Source organism: Octopus bimaculoides, chromosome 3 (genome assembly GCF_046866305.1).
Source record: "Octopus bimaculoides isolate indiv1 chromosome 3, ASM4686630v1, whole genome shotgun sequence".
In the NCBI taxonomy this organism is placed as follows: Eukaryota; Metazoa; Mollusca; class Cephalopoda; order Octopoda; family Octopodidae; genus Octopus; species Octopus bimaculoides.
Genome location: NC_142930.1, coordinates 52,041,269 through 52,062,456, shown reverse-complemented (window position 1 = coordinate 52,062,456; position 21,188 = coordinate 52,041,269). Strand labels below are relative to the sequence as shown.

Here is a 21,188-nt window from a genome sequence, read left to right as displayed (position 1 = left end):
ATATTAGTATAATATCCACGATCTAGAGCTTACATACCCTGTTTCCTCCAAAAGATCCTCACTAGAAATTTACATTGCACTATGCTTAAATACTCATGTAACGAGTATAGAAAGTGGTTCTTTCAACCTGCATGTTAACATTGGAACAGTAAAATAAACATTTTGACTTAAAAAGAACAAGTATTCAACAGAAAGACTTGCTATATATATATATATATATCTGTTTGATATGAATACATAAAATGATGCCTGTCCGCTACTGAAGAATAGTTATATGGTTTAGAAGTTATTCATATTAGAGAAGATATTTCTGTTGTTTTATTTGACGGATATTCTAAATAATGATTTCTTGCCTTGTGTATGATAATGATTTTCTTTACATCTGAAATATATTAAATGATAACATAAATGATAACAATCATACAGCCTTGTAGGCATTCTCTGAATGTAGCATCATAGTTTTAATGATACGATATAGAAATAATATCACATAGCACCCGTACAAGTCAGCTACTGAAATGTAACTTCTTTACAAGAGCAGCTAGTTCAGTTGAAAAACAAATTTTAGACGGTAGCAAAAAATATTGTAACATTAGCTTCCCCCAACACCTCACTATCATTAAAAGAAATTCATTTACTGCAGTTTCTCTTGGTTTCAAAACTATAAACGGTGGAATGTAATTAAAAACAGTGGAATGTATTTCAATATTAAATAAAGAACATAACTTATAATTATATATGTAATAAAATAGATATTAAATTTCCAACAAGAATCAAGTACTTATAAATTTACGAAATTGAAGAAAATTCTTATCATAAAATATTGGCACATGCTTACACACAAAATGTATGTACATTGAAAAGCATTGAAATTTATAAAAAAATGATTAAAAATTTTTTTGTTGAGAAATTTGTTAGATTAAACAAGCAACAAATATATTTGCTATGTAAAATTCTTCAAGATTTGTGTAACATACACTTATTTTCTTTTCCGTTATTTTAAAGAGCTTCGCTTTCATGAGAGAAAGTGTGTGTGTGTGTGTGTGTGTGAGAGAGAGAGAGAGAGAGTGAGAATGAGAGAGAGAGAGGAGAGAAAGTTTGTTCTGTAGAAAATGATTGGATGTATATGTGGGTGTTTGTGTATGAATGGGTGAGTTGAGATGTGCACGACTGCGTGTTTGTGGTGCATTAATAGTAATACAGGTATGATAGATGGTTGGTATTAATGTGATGGCAGTGTACTCCAATAGGTGTGACACGTCACCTGCTGTTGGTGTCATGGGGTTGGGAGGAGGTATGTGCTTTGCTGCACCATGTCGGTTTATTACATGTTGGCACATATTAGTAACTAGTTTCAATGAACTTTGTCATATTTTCTCAATTGTACTTTATTCTATAGATTGTACTTTACTCAAGGTATACTTGAGGTATATTCGAACTCGTCAGAAAGACATTCACTGTGTTTTGTCATGGAGTAAAATTTCTCGCTGTAAATAAATTGTGTAAATGACAATAAAAAAAAAAACAGGGTCATTTTAGACAATTTAGTCCGAAGTAGACTAAGTCTATAATAATGACTAGTTTTTCATAGCTGGGACGCATTCGATCAATAATCTATTCGATTGGAGTAAATATAGGACTAAACAACAATAGCACTGTTAAAAGCCTAACCCATGATAGATCACTTTTGCGGTCGTTCGACGTAATAGTGGTAGCCATATTTTGTCCAAATCACAAGAGAACGCCTTCTAGAATAACAGTGATTACAACTGGAACACTTTGAGCATTGATTTTTCCACTCAGATACACAGGCGGCTAAACAAGTTCAATTGCAACAGTACTTCAGCACAATAACCAATTTCTCCTTACTCACAATTTGGCATCTTGAAAAAACTATAGACGCATTCGATGAAATAGTCTTATATGTACTGAATTTGAATAAAATATTCAATTTTTTTTAATGCAGTACTCATATACAGCTAAACAACTACAAAATCACCAACATTTTCAAAATTCAAGGCGGTCTCTATATTGATATTTCAACTAAATCTTGTAAACAACTTATCACTACTTTTTGACACTAGAATGTGACATCTAAAATAAGGATAGACTAGTCGTGTGTATAAATGTCACTTTTTTTCTCAGCCATCGGAGCGCAAAGCGCTCATCATGACTGCAGATCAAGGAGAGGGTTATGACTTGTAAACAATTTTGAGTAGGAACCGGAAAAAGAAGTATGAACACACAATGCACGTCACATCCGGCTTTATCTCGCTGTTTCAATTATGCAGGTAACGACTTGTAACCACTCTTATTACACTCCTATTACTGTCCTGCCAAGATATTGGGAACATAGCACTTACTAACTACTGTGCTCGTAGTTTCTGCCATTTTTATGTGAACCACTTCGTTTTCCCATAATTCTCTGAAAATAGCAGACGAATTTCATAGAATCCCAGATGCAAAACTTGTCTTTTTGTGAGGGACTCGAGGTGCAATAATTTTAATAACTACAAGCAACCAGTAGATATTGATATATTTTATATATATGGCGTATTAACTCAAAAATCATGTAATATTCTCAATTCTTTGCCAGTCCAAAAACAATTATTCATTAACATTACAGCAGATATTAATAATATTCATCTGGTGTTGTCTGTTTGTTGTCCCTCACAACTGGGGATATTGTTCATAAATTGAAAAGTTTCAGTTCAACTGTTAAATCTCTCAACCCACCAGCAGTTGGTGGATTTGTCACCATTCCCACGGCCAACTTATGTCACATCAATGACTCTCTTATAAAATCTGGTGTTCTTAAAACAGCTGAACTTGAACTCGAACAGCAAAGATTAAGCAGTTTGTTATATGACTTAAATAAAAATATTAGAAATTTAAATTCTACATTATTGAGTTAAGGGATAGATTCATGCCACCGATTGCTAAAGATTGCTAAAGACAAAGGATCAGGTGTACCAGTGAGACATCACATAAAATATAGTTTAACAACTTATATTATGGTCTGCATGCTATATCTGGCACCACTATCACGTAGCTTTGCTGCAATTTTCTTGTTTATGGTGTGTGTGGTAAACTAGACCCATGCGTTTTATATGATAGATCAATGCTAACCAACGACACTAATCATCACTATATAATAAACTTTTCTTATGGCCAACAGTAAAGTTTGATTTAAAAATTGTTATTGATGTTACAATAATTGAATTACATATGGCAATAGTGCTGAAATGCACACTGAGTCTATATAATTTAGTGTACCCATTTAACTCTTGCAGTTCCTCAAATTTGAAATATAAGCTAAGGGTCCAATGTCCAAACATCATAATGTGAGTAAATCAAGTGCGGAAAAGTTTAAGAATTAGTCAAAAGAAAAAAATATCTGCACAGTAGCATTACATTCAATGAAGTTCTTTTTCTTCAAGCATACTTGTAGTACTTTTGTGAATAGATCATGTTAACGAGTAATACAAAGATCAATACGATAAAACGTTTACAAAAGAAGATTGAAGAAAATTTGCGTTTTGAGACTTCCATTTGAAAGAAAATGTATTTACCCTTTTAAGTAATAAAATTGTAAGTGTTATCTATTTAATGTTGTATCATTAATTTGATTTATGATCACCTGAATGTACGTGTTGCTTTTCAAGCGACATTCATGCCTTGGAAACAATTTAAATTTATTACTTATCACCTTTGAAATTCTCTTTACTGAATATACATACACGACTTTCAGTTCAGCGAACATAAAACTGTATTCATGTTATTTATGTTTTAATTTTTGATTGGGACGTTGGTGAGAAAGCATATATGTGTTAAATACTCTAATATGTTGCTTTTACTTTTCACGCGCAAAAGAATACTACGCACATAGTCTATACATATATGCAAGCATATCTATAACTGCAATATGTAAATGTATGTATGCATCTATGTATGTATGTATATATATATATATATATATAATGATAGATCGCTAATCACTACAGACATTTCTTTCTCTCCTTGTTTCTTTCTGTGTTCCTTTCTGTGGAAGAGCGTAGGCTCGAAACGTTAAAGACTTTTAAAATTCCCGAGCGTTATACTAATACATCTACTTTCTACACCACCTATCATCATCTGTTGTGTTTTTGTGAATTCTCCCTATCTATCTATCTATCTATCTATCTATCTATCTATCTATCTATCTATCTATCTATCTATCTATCTATCTATAGGTATATATATATATGTATATATATATATATATATATATATATATATATATATATATATATATATATATATATATATATATATATATATATATATATATATATATATATATATATATATATACATATATATATATATGCATATACATTTATTTATATGCGTTTGTGTGTATATGCGTGTTTGTATGCGCGCATGTGAGTGTCTGCGTGTATACGTATGTAGCCGCTCTTCATTTACATTCTTTTTTTTGTAAACACGCGAAGGACTCTCAGATATTCATACGCATGCACGTACATACATAGATGCATATCTATCTATCTCTATTCTATGTATATACATACATGTGTTGTGTGCATACATACATACATACATACATACATACATAAATACATATACATGAATATTCCATACATACGCAGAGACATACACACACACACATACGTATACATTCTTATATGAAAGAACAGAAGAGAAACGAGATTTACTTTGTCATTTTATTATGATTTTATTATAAAAAGATGAGCTAAATTGTATTCTGCCTTCGAATATGCACTATAATTTTCTTATATGTATATAATACCAAAATCAAATGAGAGGACGAATTACGTTTGAAACCTTACTAGAATTTGGATATACTTTGATTTACCAGCAGTTCTAAGCATTGATTAACCTTTGTTATCTTATTCGAAATGTCAATTATTTAATACATACACAAATATACATACACACATACATGGTGGTTGTCTACTCCTTAAACAGAGTTTGACCACCTCCTGCACCTACACCTTAGCCCTTTCATGGCGTCTGATGTGGCTTTTTAAACCAGTGTTTTGAAAAAACACCCACACAGATTGCACCTCTGATTTGCACTACCAATACCTGCAAGTAAGTTCTGCTCATTGTGGATCCTAACATGTCTTTTAAGACCCCCATTGGATTTGCAAACCCTCTGGCACACACCACATTCAAACGTGTGCACAGTCATATAATCAGAATAGCTGGGTGAGGTTTGTTTTCCATGGGTTCGCATACATACATACATGCATACATACATACTTACATACATGCATATTCTTTTATTCTTTTATTCTTTTATTGTTTTACCTGTTTGAATCTTTAGACTGCGTCTATACTAGGAATTTTAGGCGAATGATTCGACTTCGGCACTTCCATTTTCAGAATGAGCCTGGTACTCATTCTATCGGTCTCTTTTGCCGAACCATTAATTTACAGGGAGGTAAAAATACCATCACAAGTTGTCAAGAATTGTAGGGTACATATATATATATATATATATATATATATATATATATATATATATATATATATATATATATATATATATATATATATATACATACACATATACATGCATACACATACATATTTTTTGAAAGTTATTGCTACAGGTTATCTATAGAAACTAGAACTAGCACTGAAAGTTATAATATTTTGTATCCGAATACGCCTATATAAACAATGCAACCGAAGATAGGAAAATAGTAATGGGTGTATATGTATATTTATGTATATTTCAGAAGCTCTTACTTCTTCTTCAGTATCACATCCAAGCCATTAACCAACCACAAACACATCGCTTAGATATATATACACCAAATTTAGCGGCGTAACACAATTGGATGTACCGATTCCATTTATTAGCACTTTCCTGGCAACTGATACGTACATCTAAATTGACGGTAGGGACACCGTATTTCGTTATGCAATTATAAATTACCACCAAGTAACAGCTATAGGGCATAGTATTGATTTATAAGCATTTAATATGCTTATAAATACATACATACCTACATACACACATATATATATATGCAAGGGTACTATATATATATATATATATATATATATATATATATATATATATATATATATATATATATATATATAGGGCATATGAAACGTAGACTGAATTACTATATGTATACCTTTAGAAACAGAAATAGGAGGAATTCCACTGGTTTGAGTAATTGTATATGGGATCTTAAAGATAAAGGTATTAGTTATGACCTCCATTGCAAAATTTTAGCCTCAGACCCTGCGTATGATATAAAGAATAAGAAATGTTTGTTGTGTATAAGTGAAATTCTATTTATTTTAAAGGCCAACCTTTCCCTTCTCTACTTAGAATTAGAAAAGGAAGGAAGTCTTCATAAAGCTAAACACACTTTCTCTCAAATATCATTAATATTAATTGTTATTAGTACTAGTGACTCCTTTGATAATAACATATTATTGGGACTTGCCCCCCCTCCCAGTATAAATCTTTATACCTCTTTGCATTTAAATACTTTATAGTACCTCTAAATCTACCCCACTTTATTTGTTTGCAACTAGTCACCTATTCCTTAACTTTCTCTGAATTGCAAACATATAAACCCATAAGCATTACTATCGGTATTATACCACACACTTGTTATATGCAACAGGACCCAATTTTGATTCTCTTACTTAACTTCTTTTTTCCTAATCTGAGCACTGTATATTGAACGCCATCCTTTTCCACCACATGTGTAAGACAACATTCTCTATATACCTTATAGATTATATTATTTATAAATATATATATATAATTAAACCAGCTTTCCTTTGGATGTTACATCATATATTTCTAAACATTTATTTATAAGTATTTATCTGTGAGTCTTGATTCGTATACCTATTAGTATTTGTATATGTAGTTGTATTCATATACATCTTATGTCAATATAGCCTATATTTACATTCCTTAACCAGAATAATTCCCATTGTAATTGTAATTAATTCTACAATTTTATAATTTCACAGCCTTATAAAATTATAATTTAACATAGGTTCATTATCTTCTTGAAGCTCTACCTCTATCCTAACATGAATAACCTCTGTTTCTCTCTATAATTAAAAATAACCTCAACCTTATTTCAAGTGTCTAAATATCTCTCTGTATCCTAAAAATGGAACGTATTACACGGTTACCTCCCTTCGGCTGTAGTTTATAATTTTGAAAATATTTTCAATCCTTTTCACTTTTGCTCTTCTATTTGAGACAATTACTTGTCAATTGGAAATTATAACTTAGATCTATCCATAACGGAATAACATATCCTAAACCTTATTTTAGAGCATAATGTTTCTCTGCTTTATAATACGATAACGTACTACTCGGTTACCTCCCTTCGCTAGAGTCCTGGAGTGATGATTTTTTCATTCATTGTTTCATCCTTTATTTTTCTCGCTCAGATTATTACTTGTAAATTTGATATATATCCCAGATATATTCTTAACAAAATAGTATATCTTTAACCGTAAGTAGTATTCGTCACCCCTTTGTTATGTAGGGCCCCTTAGACAATTCATTCCTTGAATATTTTTTTTATTTGTTTTGTATTTTTTGATAGATTTAACGGACCTGAACAAGGCCATTGAATTCAAATATTGGTGGACTAATTAAGGTGAAGGATTAACTCTGGCCTCACCCTGTTCTTCATAGGGGTATTAGAATGAGGATTTTGTTAATAAGTAATAACATCGCACTCAAGTTTTAACCAAATTATTCCTTCAGTGATATAGTTATGTATTGATTTCCCCAAATAAGTTCACATTAAGTTAACTTTGTTAATTTTTATGATACTCTATTACATAGCCGTTAGCCTTTAACTCTTGACCCCTGTGATATGGACCATCCTCTTAAACTCACTCCATAACGTCTTACCATTGCTATTTCCCCATGTAAATTGAAATAGGATGTAACTCTTATAACCTATGGAAATTACTTCTGGAAGTGACTTTCTTTACCATATGATGTAACCCCATAACTTATGGATATTACCTTGTAATTGACTTTTTTTTACCATTCCTTACTATTTTTATTATTTGATTATTTTATTTTATTATTTTATCATACTTCCTTACATGTTAGATTCCTAACATTATGGTCTTTCTTAGGAAGCTTTGGAGCTCAATTATTGACAAACCCCTGTCCAATATTTGTTTAATCTTTGTACGATCTTTGTATATTACTGGCATGATGTGGAAACATTGGGAAGTGTGTTTTTGCGTGTGTCTGTCCCCCACCACCACTTGATTGGTGTATGCACCCTAGACCTAGCTGTTCGACAAAAGATCCGATAGTATAAGTACCGGGTTTTAAAAATCAGTATTAGTGTCGATTCATTCGACTAAAGTTCTTCAAGACGGTGCCTTTGTAAAGATTATATATATATATATATATATATATATATATATATAGGCGCAGGTGTGGCTTCTCAACCACATGGTTCCAGGTTCTGTCCCACGGCGTGGCATCTTGGGTAAGTGTCTTCATTATAGCCTCGGTCCAACCAAAGCCTTGTGAGTGGATTTGGTAGACGGAAACTGAAAGGAGCCTCTCGTATATATATATATATATATATACATATATATATATATATATATATTTGTGTGTATTTGTCCCCCCCCCACTGTCTGACAACCGATGCAGGTGTGCTTAGGTCTCCGTAACTTGACGGCTCGGCAGATGAGATCGATAAAATAAGTACTAGGCTTACAAAGAATAAGTCCTGGGCTCGAGTTCTCCGACTAAACCCCTTTAAGGTGGTGCTCCAGTATGGCCGCAGTCAAATTATTGAAACAAGTAAAAGAATAAAATAATATATATAATTTGCTTATTTAGTAAGACGATGAAAAATTTGTTAGCACGATAAAGAATTGAGGAATAGTTTGTTTTTAAAATTGTTTTCCAAATCTATTCGTTAAACAGAATAATATTCTTCCCCTTCGGCGGAAACGGGAATAGCGTGATAACTATAAGTTTCCAAGTAATCGTTTTACTACTACTACTACTACTACTACTACTACTACTACTACTACTACTACTACTACTACTACTACTACTACTACTACATTCAGTCGAAGCAGCATCCGACACTTGATCCTACCACGGCCGTTACGTATTTAATCATGAAACTACATCAACTGATATATATTCTGAAATTATCACTGAACAAACATAACTTAATAAAATACCGAAACTTTTTCACCGTGGTATACAAAGATCAATTCCAAAGACAAAAGCTAATAAGCGAATCCTTTCAAGAAAAAGCGTAGTTTTGCTATCTACAAAATGCTCACTTAAATCGTAGGAAAACAAAAGCACTGAATCTACTTGTGGGTACGCGGACTGAATGCATCTCTATTCTTCTTTCAGTCTCGACTCTTATAATGTATTTTCGTTATATATGGCACAGAGGCCGAATTTATTCCTCTAGATGGTATGCATATCACATCGTCTGACCAATGGGTATCTCCTCTTCTCTGACATATGTGAAATGTGTTTCAATCTAAGTTCCAGTCGTCTATTTCTTTATAATACACAAACCACACATTTCATTTCTCTTTGACGCCTAAATTGCTCAAACATTAATATCCGCTGTCCAGGTTACACGTTTTACTTCAAATACACATCAAATGACAGTGCTTGTGTGTTTGTAAACTCTACTACCCTTATCACACAGCTCCACATTTCACCAGCTTCGGATGGATAAAATTAATATTAATATATCTGCAAATCAAAATATATTTTATCATTGATTTACCATTCCTATCTCTCTACAGCATTGTATTTCTCTTCTAATTGCCTACATATGCAATTTAAAAAATTCAACTTGTTTTAAAATCTTTAGTAATAATATTCTTTTTTCTATGTTTCAGGTGACCATATTTTACCTTTTGTTCCGAATATTCTTTATGATAGCAATAACTCTTCTGTTGCTAACATTCCGGCTCAAGCTAATGATAAAACAACCAGTATTTAATAAAGAGGATAATCCACATTCTTTCGTAGACAATTTTCTTTTACGGGTAGGTGAATTTTATACAATACATTCCCTATGTCAATATTTTTCAGACTTTCATTAATTGCCACTTTTCTATTGCTTACATATTCTCATCGCCTCCTTACAACGATTCAACAAAATTAAATACACCAGAAAAAGTTGCCGACTGGTACCAAAGTCATTTCATCAATATAGTTCGGAAGACAAAATTTCGATTACTAACATTAACTTCGCAAACAATAAAAATTTCAATATTGTTTGGAAATTAAGGGAGCTACAAGATGAATCTATCAATATCCCCTTTGACCCGCAAGGAGTGGTACCGTTTACTGTGAAAAGCACTGCTCTAAAGTTTTAGCAAATAATATTGCCATTGATAAAGGCGGAACATTTTGAAGAGAACTTTATAGTTAGGCATATTCGCGCAGTCAACAATTATTTTCTCTCTATTCCACGTACAGTTGAAAGCTAATGACAATATCAGCTGGATTTGAACTCGGAATTTAAAAGTAACTAAATACTGAACAGTAGTTAGATCAGCATTCTATTATTTCTGTCGTCTGTATAATTAACCTGAATGATTAAACTTCGCCTAAACTGCTTCTAACAGACCAAATTAATCAAAACGTAAATAACTGAAGAAAAGATAATGTAATTAGTATTTTATAGCATTCTCTCTAGTAGAACACAACAAATCAATCTGCATTTTGAAATGAAATTAGACTGCAATAAGAAAGAAACATCAAATTGCTTTATACTGAAAACTGTCGACATATTTAGTTTTATCAATAACAGAAATTGTTAATTTATATGACGTATTCCATAGAAAAGCCTTGTCTCTAAAGTTGTATACCAAGCTTAGTATCTTATATTAAATGTTACTGTTGATGTTGTTGTCGTCATTGTTGAACTCAAACTTAGCTGAACTAATCAGTGATCAAGATATTGAAACTATGATTATCCAGCTTTTGTTCGTCTCGGATACATGATTTCGTACCTTTCAATAAATATATGGCTTGAGTTAAAGGATATTTGCCTACTAATTCAAGCAGATGGAGTGACTACATGGATGCGTGCTTCTCTTTGGAAGTTGCGTTTATCAGTGAAAAAGGCAAGAGTGACATGTGTGTGTGTGTGTGTGTGTATATATATATATATATATATATATATATATATATATATATGTGTGTGTGTGTGTGTGTGTGTGTGTGTGTGTGTGTGTGTGTATGTATGTATGTATGTATGTATGTATGTATAGGTTGCGATGGGTAACTTGTCGCCATTTCATACTTTTAATTTCGTGCATATGTATTGTTTGTTTTTGATTTTGTCGACTATACAGTATAGTGAGCACTGTCTGTGAGAAAAACAGCATCATGATGCAATTCACTCTGCCAGGACTTTGGAAACGACATGCTGTACTGCTTGGAAAACGCGCCGTAATCTCCAACACCAACATTTTAGTGTTTGAGTATCAATCTGAAGACAGTGCAATCTGAAGACAAGTACCGAGAGTGATAAAAATCAAACATCCAGTCAACATCATAGTGTTTGGAGTGATCACTAGTGATGGTGACCTTATGCCTCAATTCTTCTTCTCACATAGCCTCACACTCAACACAGAGGCCTACATCAAGTGCCTGGAGGAAGTGCTGCTGCCCTATGTCAAGAGGATGGCAACAGGACTCTGCACCATACCGCACAAACAGGAGAACCCAGTCATGGCTGTCAGACAATTTCTGCGACCACATCAGCCCTAACATCTGGCTACCCTATTCCCCAGAGTTGGTTATTATGTGCAGGGCTCATTTGAGTGAGAGAGCAACAAAACACTTTGTAACACAATATTTCAGTTTAACACTTAACAATTAGAAAATCTTTTAAATAATTTATTTGTAAGAAGATATCATTCTGCTTTTACGGAAGTTTATAACTGCTATAATTGACAGCCTCATTTATTTTAAATATATGTAGCGTTAAAGTTAATTAGAAAGCTATATATTCCTACGCTTTATAGTTTCCACCGAGGAGACAATAATCCTTGAGACTTCACGTAGAAGAAATACTTGAAGCAGCTAACACTGTTTGTGACATTTTAAAAGATTTTAAATAAAAAATATTTGTTGAATTCATCGTGTAAGATGTCGACCATATTAATAACTTAAGTGAATAAAGCGACGATAACAATTGTGCAAACATGGCCTTCTATGGGTATTAAATACGCTACGATCAAGGCAATAGGTGCTCGCCCAACCTGTTAGAAACAACAGTCAAATCTCCCTCAAATCACTAACAACCATCGTAAAAACGGAAGGAAATCTGCATTTTATAATAAGGCATAAAGCTGCCCTGCAGTCCTATATATACTATGCCCGAATTTAGGCGGGTGCTCAGATATTCAAAAATACTGGATGATCATAATTAAAATGTCATTAATCATTGATCTACCTGATGATGCCTATACTGGCTACACTGAAACAACATTAACATCTGCAGCGACGGCGATGAGAAAACCAGTAGCAACAGCAACTAGGTTGGATATGGAAGCTGAATTGTGATCCTCGTCCACGAAAATCTTTTTACCATCCATGTCGCACATCACACAAATAAACGCAAGCTCTTATCCTACTTTTACGTGGACATACTTAATATATTCTTAGAGGCCATATAATTAATGATACATTATTAGAACCAAACAACATACAATGGTTAGTTCAGGCTGTTTACAATAGCAATGTGTACATAACGAAAATTCACCACGCTTTATTTCCTTTGTAATGTTAATGAAATAAACAATCTAACCGTCAAGTAAATTCTAAGGTCTTATAATTACATGGAACATATTTTGTTCGCGGAACAATTACTTGTTGAAGTTCACACTTTACTGCTATTCAGTTAATTCTTTTCTCTGAAAACTTAGTAGTTGATTTCGGAGCTGGATAATTTTCGCCTTTAATCTGTGAAACCCTACTGTGCAGGTTTGAAAGCATGTGTAAGCTTCTACGTAGTCACTCTGCTTGCTAAAATAGCTGCCATACCTCTCTTTAGTCACACCATATCAGCTTATAAAAGGAAATATACATTGACCGAATCAGTCCCATGGCTATACAAAATGAGCGAGTGGGTCAATGCTGGAATTGATCATAGGTCTGAATTTTTAGATCTAACATGATGTTAATCAACAACAACAACAACAACAACAACAACAGCTAAATGCACATAATTCACTTTCACTTTATCGATATTTCTATAAAGTTGTTTAAGTTTGGATCATTGTTTGGATCATAGTTGAGCTTGTCGCAATTTATAACCTAAAATAGCCAAGATTAAAGCAATTAACTTTTGTCGACCCGTCCAAATAGCTATGAATAGGTGCAAATTAGCGTTTGATCAGCTCAAAGAGTAACACTCACGTTTTCTCATGCGTATTTCTTAGAGAGAAGTGGATTTCACAAGACTAGGCGTTTACACGTACATAGACTATCTAGAAAGTTATATATATATATATATATATATATATATATATATATATATATATATATATATATATATATATATATATGCATATATATTATTGTCTGTGCACACCGATACATATATGCACACATATATACACATATTCAACGTAAAATAAACTTGTTTCTTAGTTTTTAATTTATATTTGATACAAATTGGTCACCAAAACATTCGAACTTCACTTCCATTGGTGTATGATGTTTAACATACACATTCATATATGTATTTCGACATATACATATAGAAATATAAAAGCACAGATTTATTAACTCATACATACATCAGCATCTATAAATATATTCTTGTACATATATTTTCACACATACATTTATGTGCAAACGCCTAAATGCATACATATATCCATACGCACATGTTCATATATACACGTATATATATATATATATATATATATATATATATATATATATATATATATATATATATATATATATATATATATATATATATATATATATATATATATATATGTATATATATATACATATGCATACATATATATATATATATATACTATATATACATGTATACACGCACGTACACGCACGTACACGCACACTCGCATATATATTCGCGCATAGTATATATGTATATGTATGTATGTGTGTGTCTGTGTGTGTGTATGTGTGTGTGTAATTATAATCAAGGATAAAATCTATATAGGAATTTTTCAAGTAGCTAGCATGTAATAAACCATTTAGTTAAAAATTTATACAAAGTATATAATTGCATAAATATAATTATAATAAGGGCCACATGATAGAAGGAGACGCAAAATGGCTCTAAAACTACCTTATTTATTACATAGACACGGGCTGAAAGCGAGGGAAGTGAATAAAAAAGAGTTTTTTAAAAGGTATAGTCATATATCGATTTCTAGTTTAGGGATATAATACCCTTTACCTTCATCAGTATGCCATAAATCAGAGTACATAATTATAACCATTTATACATACCATACAAACACAGCGTATCCACAGCGCATATGTACATTGTTTTGTCTTGGTATAAAAAGATGGGCTACAGCAAATATTCTGCTTAATACCACAGATTTGCTTGTCAGTTGTTTGACCTTAACTAGTTGAGCATGTCCTTTGGTGGCTGGTGATATGTGCATCTCTGATCTCGAGCAGAAGTAGTGGGGGAGCATCATAGCCATGCGTTGAGAGGAATTCTTTGGAGTTTGAATAATTCACTACTGGAAACATGGGTGTTTCGTTCAACATCCTTAAACAACCCTTAATCAGGGAAATTTTGAGCGGGATGAGCTACTCGACTTGAAGAAAATTCTAACTGGCGCCACCTGAAAGGTCATGCGTTGTTTATCTTGAGATGAGATCATCATATTGCGCAAATACGGTTGTGATGCATGTGCCTGGTGTACTTTCTATCAGATGGGTTGCCATGATGGGTATACTGGACTTCATACATTTTACCCCAGTGTCACTTTGATGGCATACACTGTTCTCTTACACAATAGTAGTAGTAGTAGTAGTAGTAGTAGTAGTAGTAGTAGTAGTAGTAGTAGTAGTAGTAATAATAATAATAATAATAATAATAATAATAATAATAATAATAATAATAAAGATCCTTTCTACTATAGAAACAAGGCCCGAAATTTAGGGGGAGGTGATAATCGGTTACATCGACACCAGTACTCAACTGGTACTTATTTCATCGACCGTGAAAGGATGAAAGGCAAAGTCAACCTCGGCGAAATTTGAACTCAGAATGTAAAGACAAACGAAATGCAGTTAAGCATTCTGCTTTTTATAATAATAATAATAATAATAATAATAATGCCCTCATACAGCACCAGGTAGTGGTTATCATGGATTCTGATCCTAATTGATTGGAACTGTTATCATGTACATGTTTTGTCTTGGTATATAAGATGGGCCACAGCAAATATTCTGGTCAATACCACTGATTTGCTTGTTAGTTGTTTGACCTTAACCAGTTGAGCATGCCCTTTGGTGGCTGACGATATATGCATCTCTGATCACTAGTGGGGGAGCATTATAACTATGTGCTGAGAGGAATTTTTTTGGTTTGAATAATTCACCTTAGGAAACATGGGTGTTTCATTCAACATCCATAAACAAGCCTTAGTTAAGGACCTTTTGAGTGGGATTGGGCTACTCGACTTGAAGAAAATTCTAACTGGCCCCACCTGAAAGGTTATGCGCTGTTTTCCTTGATATAAAAACACTACGTCACGCACAGCACATATGGTTGTGATGCATGTACTGTGTGTACTCTTATCAGACGAGTAGTCATAATGGGTATATTGGGATTCGTATATTTGTATCCCTATGTCACTTTGATGTATGCATTGCTCACTCTCTCAAATTAATAGCAATAGTGATATTTTTATTGTTGCTGTTGTTGTCAGCTGTCCACAACCAGCATACTACGTGGCATTTCTTTATTGATCATGCTTCAAGAACCCTGCGAAGAATTCTCGCTGTTCCAAGAAATTGTATTTGTAGGTGTTCTACCGTTACATTTGTACTAACCTTTTTGAGCCATGTTGGTATTTGAGAGCTGATATTTCCAAGTGCGCCAAATGCTATCGGTATCATGTCTACTCTCATTGAATACAACCTTCGTATTTCCAACTTCAAATCGTCGTAGTTGTTAAGTTTTTCTTCTCTCTCTTTGATCCTATTGTCACCGGTATATGCCATGTCGATTGTCATGCCTGTTCTTTCTTTCTTTTTCACCACAAAAATGTCAGGTTTCTGATCTCTGGTCAGGTCATCGCACTGAATCAATGCCTCCCACAAAATGTTGCAATTTTCATTCTCAGTGACATATTATAAACGCATGGGCGGCTATGTGCATAAATGCATTACATGCATGGATACGATTACTCGCATATACGTAAACGTTTCTATGCATATAATATATTTGTTCATACGACAACATACTATGAATACACGCTTAGACAAATATACACAAGGGGCTGGTATGAAGTTCCTAGCTTTAAGGGTATCGCGAAAGGTGTGGCTGGAGGCCCAGGTTTTCGAGTCTTTTTTTTTCACAGGGCTTAGAAAAATTGAAGGACCGCTGCAATGCGTATGTAAATATGAGAGAGGAATATGTTGAATGATATCATAATTAACTGATCCTACTTTATATTTTTTTACCCAGAGCCGGGAAATTTTCAACATCCCGTCGTCTATACAACAATAATAATAATAATAATGATGATAATAATAATAATAATAATAATAATAATAATAATAATAATAATAATAATAATAATATTAGGGATATGAAAACTTGGTTATGAAACACGTGTAGTCGTTTTATTATTATTATTTTATTATTTTTACTTTGCATTTTATTATACTTATTTATCGTGTATTTATTAATTAATTTTTTCTATATGTGACTGTGGATTTTCATGGATGAGTTCATAAACTTTGGTTCTTTTCTCTAAATTATATATATATATATATATATATATATAATAATAATAATAATAATAATAATAATAATAATGATAATAATAATATTTGGGATAAAAATCCAAATTTACAGGTAAAAACTGAATTCAATTCAATTTATTAAAAATTAAAATTAAATTAAGTTTCTCAGTATAAAATATAAATATATAGTTTTAGAGAAAAGAACCAAGGTTCATGAACTCATCGATTTCATCGATGAGTTCATGAAACTTGGTTCTTTTCTCTAAAACTATATATATATATATATATAAGCAATGTTAATTCTCTAAATTAGGTATTAACAGTAACTGCACGATAAAGTGAAGTATATTGCCACTTAAGTGTGGCTGACCCCTAGGGGTGGATGTTACTATTGCTTTTAGCCCCAGGAGGACATCTCCTCCAGCTGGCTTATCGACACACTTCTGTGTCCTGTTTGTTTTGCCAAGGGAAGTTATCCCTCTCATCGTGATCTGTAGCACGAACGGACCCGGGTTTCAGGGTTATTTCCCTTCGTCAGCGTCCGATAGCCACCGATCTGCGATGAGAGAGATAAATTCTTGGCAACCTTATGTATCTTTTTCCAGTGAAATTATTCACTGATATCGAAAAAGTGAAAACAAGCAATGTTAATTCTCTAAATTAGGTATTAACAGTAACTGCACGATAAAGTGAAGTATATTGCCACTTAAATGTGGCTGACCTCTAGGGGTGGATGTTACTGTTGCTTTTAGCCCCAGGAGGACATCTCCTCCAGCTGGCTTATCGAAAAATCAAAATAAGCAACACGGATTTTAAAGATGGTTGCAGCATCTTTAAAATCCGTGTTGCTTATTTTGATTTTTTGATCACCTAGTTTTTGGAATGGTTTTTATATAATACCATACCATACTATATTCTGGTGCCTAAACATAAATACCATATTCAATTTTTGAATCTAAATCTAAACCTATATATATATATATATATATATATATATATATATATATATATGGGGGGGGGGCGTTTATATATATGAGGCTGTAATGGGTCGTAGATGGCTTCGGTGATGATAACTCAATGGGATAGGATGCAACATGAATCCCTTGCTTGTTTGCTTGTAAAGTGGAATTCTTAATAACTCGACATTGACGGTGATAATTACACATAAACATACACACACACGCATGTACACACATACACACAGACACACAATCTTGATGGGAAGCAGCTTAACCTACATCATCAGCTTCTGTGTTTGACTTGTACTTCCTTTTATCGACTCCGAAAATACAGAAGGCAAAGTTGACTTTCGCGTGATTTCATCTCAGAACTAAAATGCTGGAAGAAATATTATAATGCCTTTCTTCCACACTCGAAATATTCTACTAATTCGGCACATTCAGTGGTTTTGAAATGATGAAATAGAGAAAGTATAAGAAAATTGTACTTGGAATAAAAAAAATATTCGATTTCTTTCTTTTATTTTTATTCATTCCTAATTATATATTTTTTCTAGTAAAGGTTATGGTTCATATATCCGATGCATTTTATTGATTTTAAAATTCTACGTGCAAACGTGCTTTAGCTAAATATTACAAATAGGGTGGACAGAATATGTAACCGAAACTGAATAAAAAGAACTAAAATGCTCTTCGTGAGAAAAGATACGAAAACCAACACGTAAATCATTGTTATATATGATATGGTTTAATAACTCTTTAGCGCAAAAGTCAGTACTTAATATTCATCATGGATAGTATTTTTGAAATATTTCATAAAATATATAAAAGCAATAATGATGCTTTTCTTTCTGTCTTTATTGTTCTTTTAATTCATTGATTGGTTTATTTCTACACAATAAACGACTGTTTCGTATTTTATTGTCTGTCACTTGTAAGCGTATCCTTTTCTCTCTTGATGTCAGGTAAATTTCTTCCTTAAGCCAGGTAAGTTCTACCGAGGTCGACTCTGTCTTTCATCATTTCAGGATCGATAACCTAAGTACCAGCTGAGCACTAGAATCAAAGTAACTGACTTGCCCCGTTCCCCAAAATTGCCGGCCTTGTGTCACAATTGGAAGCCAATATTGAAATGTCAGGTTTGGCGGTAAGCTGGCATAGAGAAAATGCTTGGCATTATTTCTTCCGACTTGACGTTATGTTCAAAATCCGCCGAGGTCGACTTTGTCGCTCATCCTTTTGGGTCAATAAAATAAGTATTATTTAAGCACTGAGTTCGATGTAATCGACTTACCCTTTCTCCAGAAATTGTTGGCCTTGTGCCAAAATTTGAAACCAATATTAAAAAGTCAGGTAGAGATGCAATAAACGCATAACTTTGCACATTCTTTCACAAAACAAAATATTACCTAATTGTTTGTCTGTGTGGTTTCCAGTTTTCTTCTAATTTTATTGAATGACTCTGCAAGTCTTTGTCTTTTTCATTTTCTTTCTTACATATGTTCGGAGATGAGTTCCGCATTCTTTTCAACCGGGATTTGACACGAAGACCTCAACAGCTACTTTGGTGATTGATGGATTTCACTAGTCCACGTATATATCAGGTATTCAACATGATCTGGTTCAATCCTACTGGTATCATCTCAATTGTCAACTATTTGCAGAGTTGTGCTTTTATGTCTTACCAATACCATTGGTTATGTAAGCCAAAAAGCGATTTAAAGTTTACATTCGGTACAATTTCGGATAAGAAGTCTTCGGAAAGGAAATCACCGTTAAATATGCAAAACTGGATACAAGTATTTCTATCCCAGTAGAATGAGGCATTTAACTGAGCATCCACAAAATGCAAGCAGCAATCTTTAATTCTCCGGCCCTTAACAGCGAAAAAGATTTAGCAATTGATGTTATGGTAGTTGATAGATTTAAATAGGAAGAATGTGTAAACACCTGAAGGATATCAGTGGAATGTTACTGAAAAACATCGGTTTGACTTTGTTTAATTTCTTATGGATCAGGTATGCGAACCACAGCATGAAGCATTTCACTTCATTGGAAAGCTAGTTACTCCTTTGAGAATGAGGGAGATATAAGTGGTAATACCAAAATCTATTTACCACGACAAATTTAGTATGCTTTGAAATATGATCAGCCAAACAGTTTTCGTTGACTTATCCCAGGTATAAATGAAGCTTAATGTTTAAGGAAGGAAAAATGTAAAGGTGAGAAAGAAATAATGTGCATAACCTTTGTTGTATGCACATACGGACAGATTTAAAAACTGGAAACCAAAAAAGAAAGAAAGAAAACGATAAGGTAACAATTTTGTTTTTAGCAGATAAATAAAGGCATGTGCAAAATTGTGTTTATAGAATCGATACCTAACTTTTTAATATTAAGAGATATTTTCTATTGATTTTTTTATGGATAATCTTTGATATTTCTCTGCCTGTAGAATACTTCAATAAAAAATCTAAATACGAATCTTAGTCCTTCTTTCGTTAATGTCATTGTTACTTGCTTCATAAGATTAAAAAAAGATACAAGTGATTTTCAAATAGATATAAAACGATTTTTTTTTTGCACCAAAACTCATCAAACTGTGTCTTATGTATATGAGATATGAAAATGTTTATGATTTTTTTCATGGTAAGACAAACATTTTCACTGGAATCAAATTTCGTGTTCAGTCCCGAAACTTACCACTCAAAACGGTGCAACTAAACAGTATAATTAAACAACTCTGCAATGCAAGGAACCCAACAAATAAGCTTCAGATCGATATTTGGTATGTTGTTACCATGTAGGTTGATCTTCAAAGTTGTAACAATAACCTTTACTGAGTAGTTTTCACCTAGATTTAAACAGGTAATTTATCAAGTTTAGAACTGTGAAATCGAGAACGTTTTGGTTTGCTATCACTAAAGATATATCCTTTTTGTATTACTGGAAGTATTGATTTTAAGTAATGGAATATGTTCTTAGATTTAACTTGTATATGATAAATTTTAGTAACCGAAAAGTGAGATTAGAACGTGTAATGTGTTTAATTAGTGAAACCTGCACTGTCATTTCATTTCTATACGTGAACAAATCTTATCGCATAAGTTTTAACACTGAATAAATTTTGAAATGCAGTGATATGATTAACATACCAGCTTCCTTTTACACACTCACACAGACACACACACACACAC

At 32.8% G+C, this 21,188-nt stretch overlaps 1 protein-coding gene across 10 annotated transcripts in view; it reads left to right on the top strand.

The window, feature by feature from the left end:
- LOC106881053 (protein O-mannosyl-transferase TMTC4) overlaps positions 1-21,188 on the top strand; it is a 297,366-nt gene that overhangs the window by 133,979 nt on the left and 142,199 nt on the right. For all 10 annotated transcript variants that reach the window (XR_016241033.1, XR_008263717.2, XM_089348977.1 and 7 more), the window contains one exon: positions 9,937-10,086. Coding sequence is in view for 8 of the 10 variants with exons in the window: in XM_089348977.1 (XP_089205103.1) it covers positions 9,937-10,086 (150 nt within the window). In the remaining 2 variants the exon portion in view is untranslated. The remainder of the gene's footprint in view (positions 1-9,936; positions 10,087-21,188) is intronic.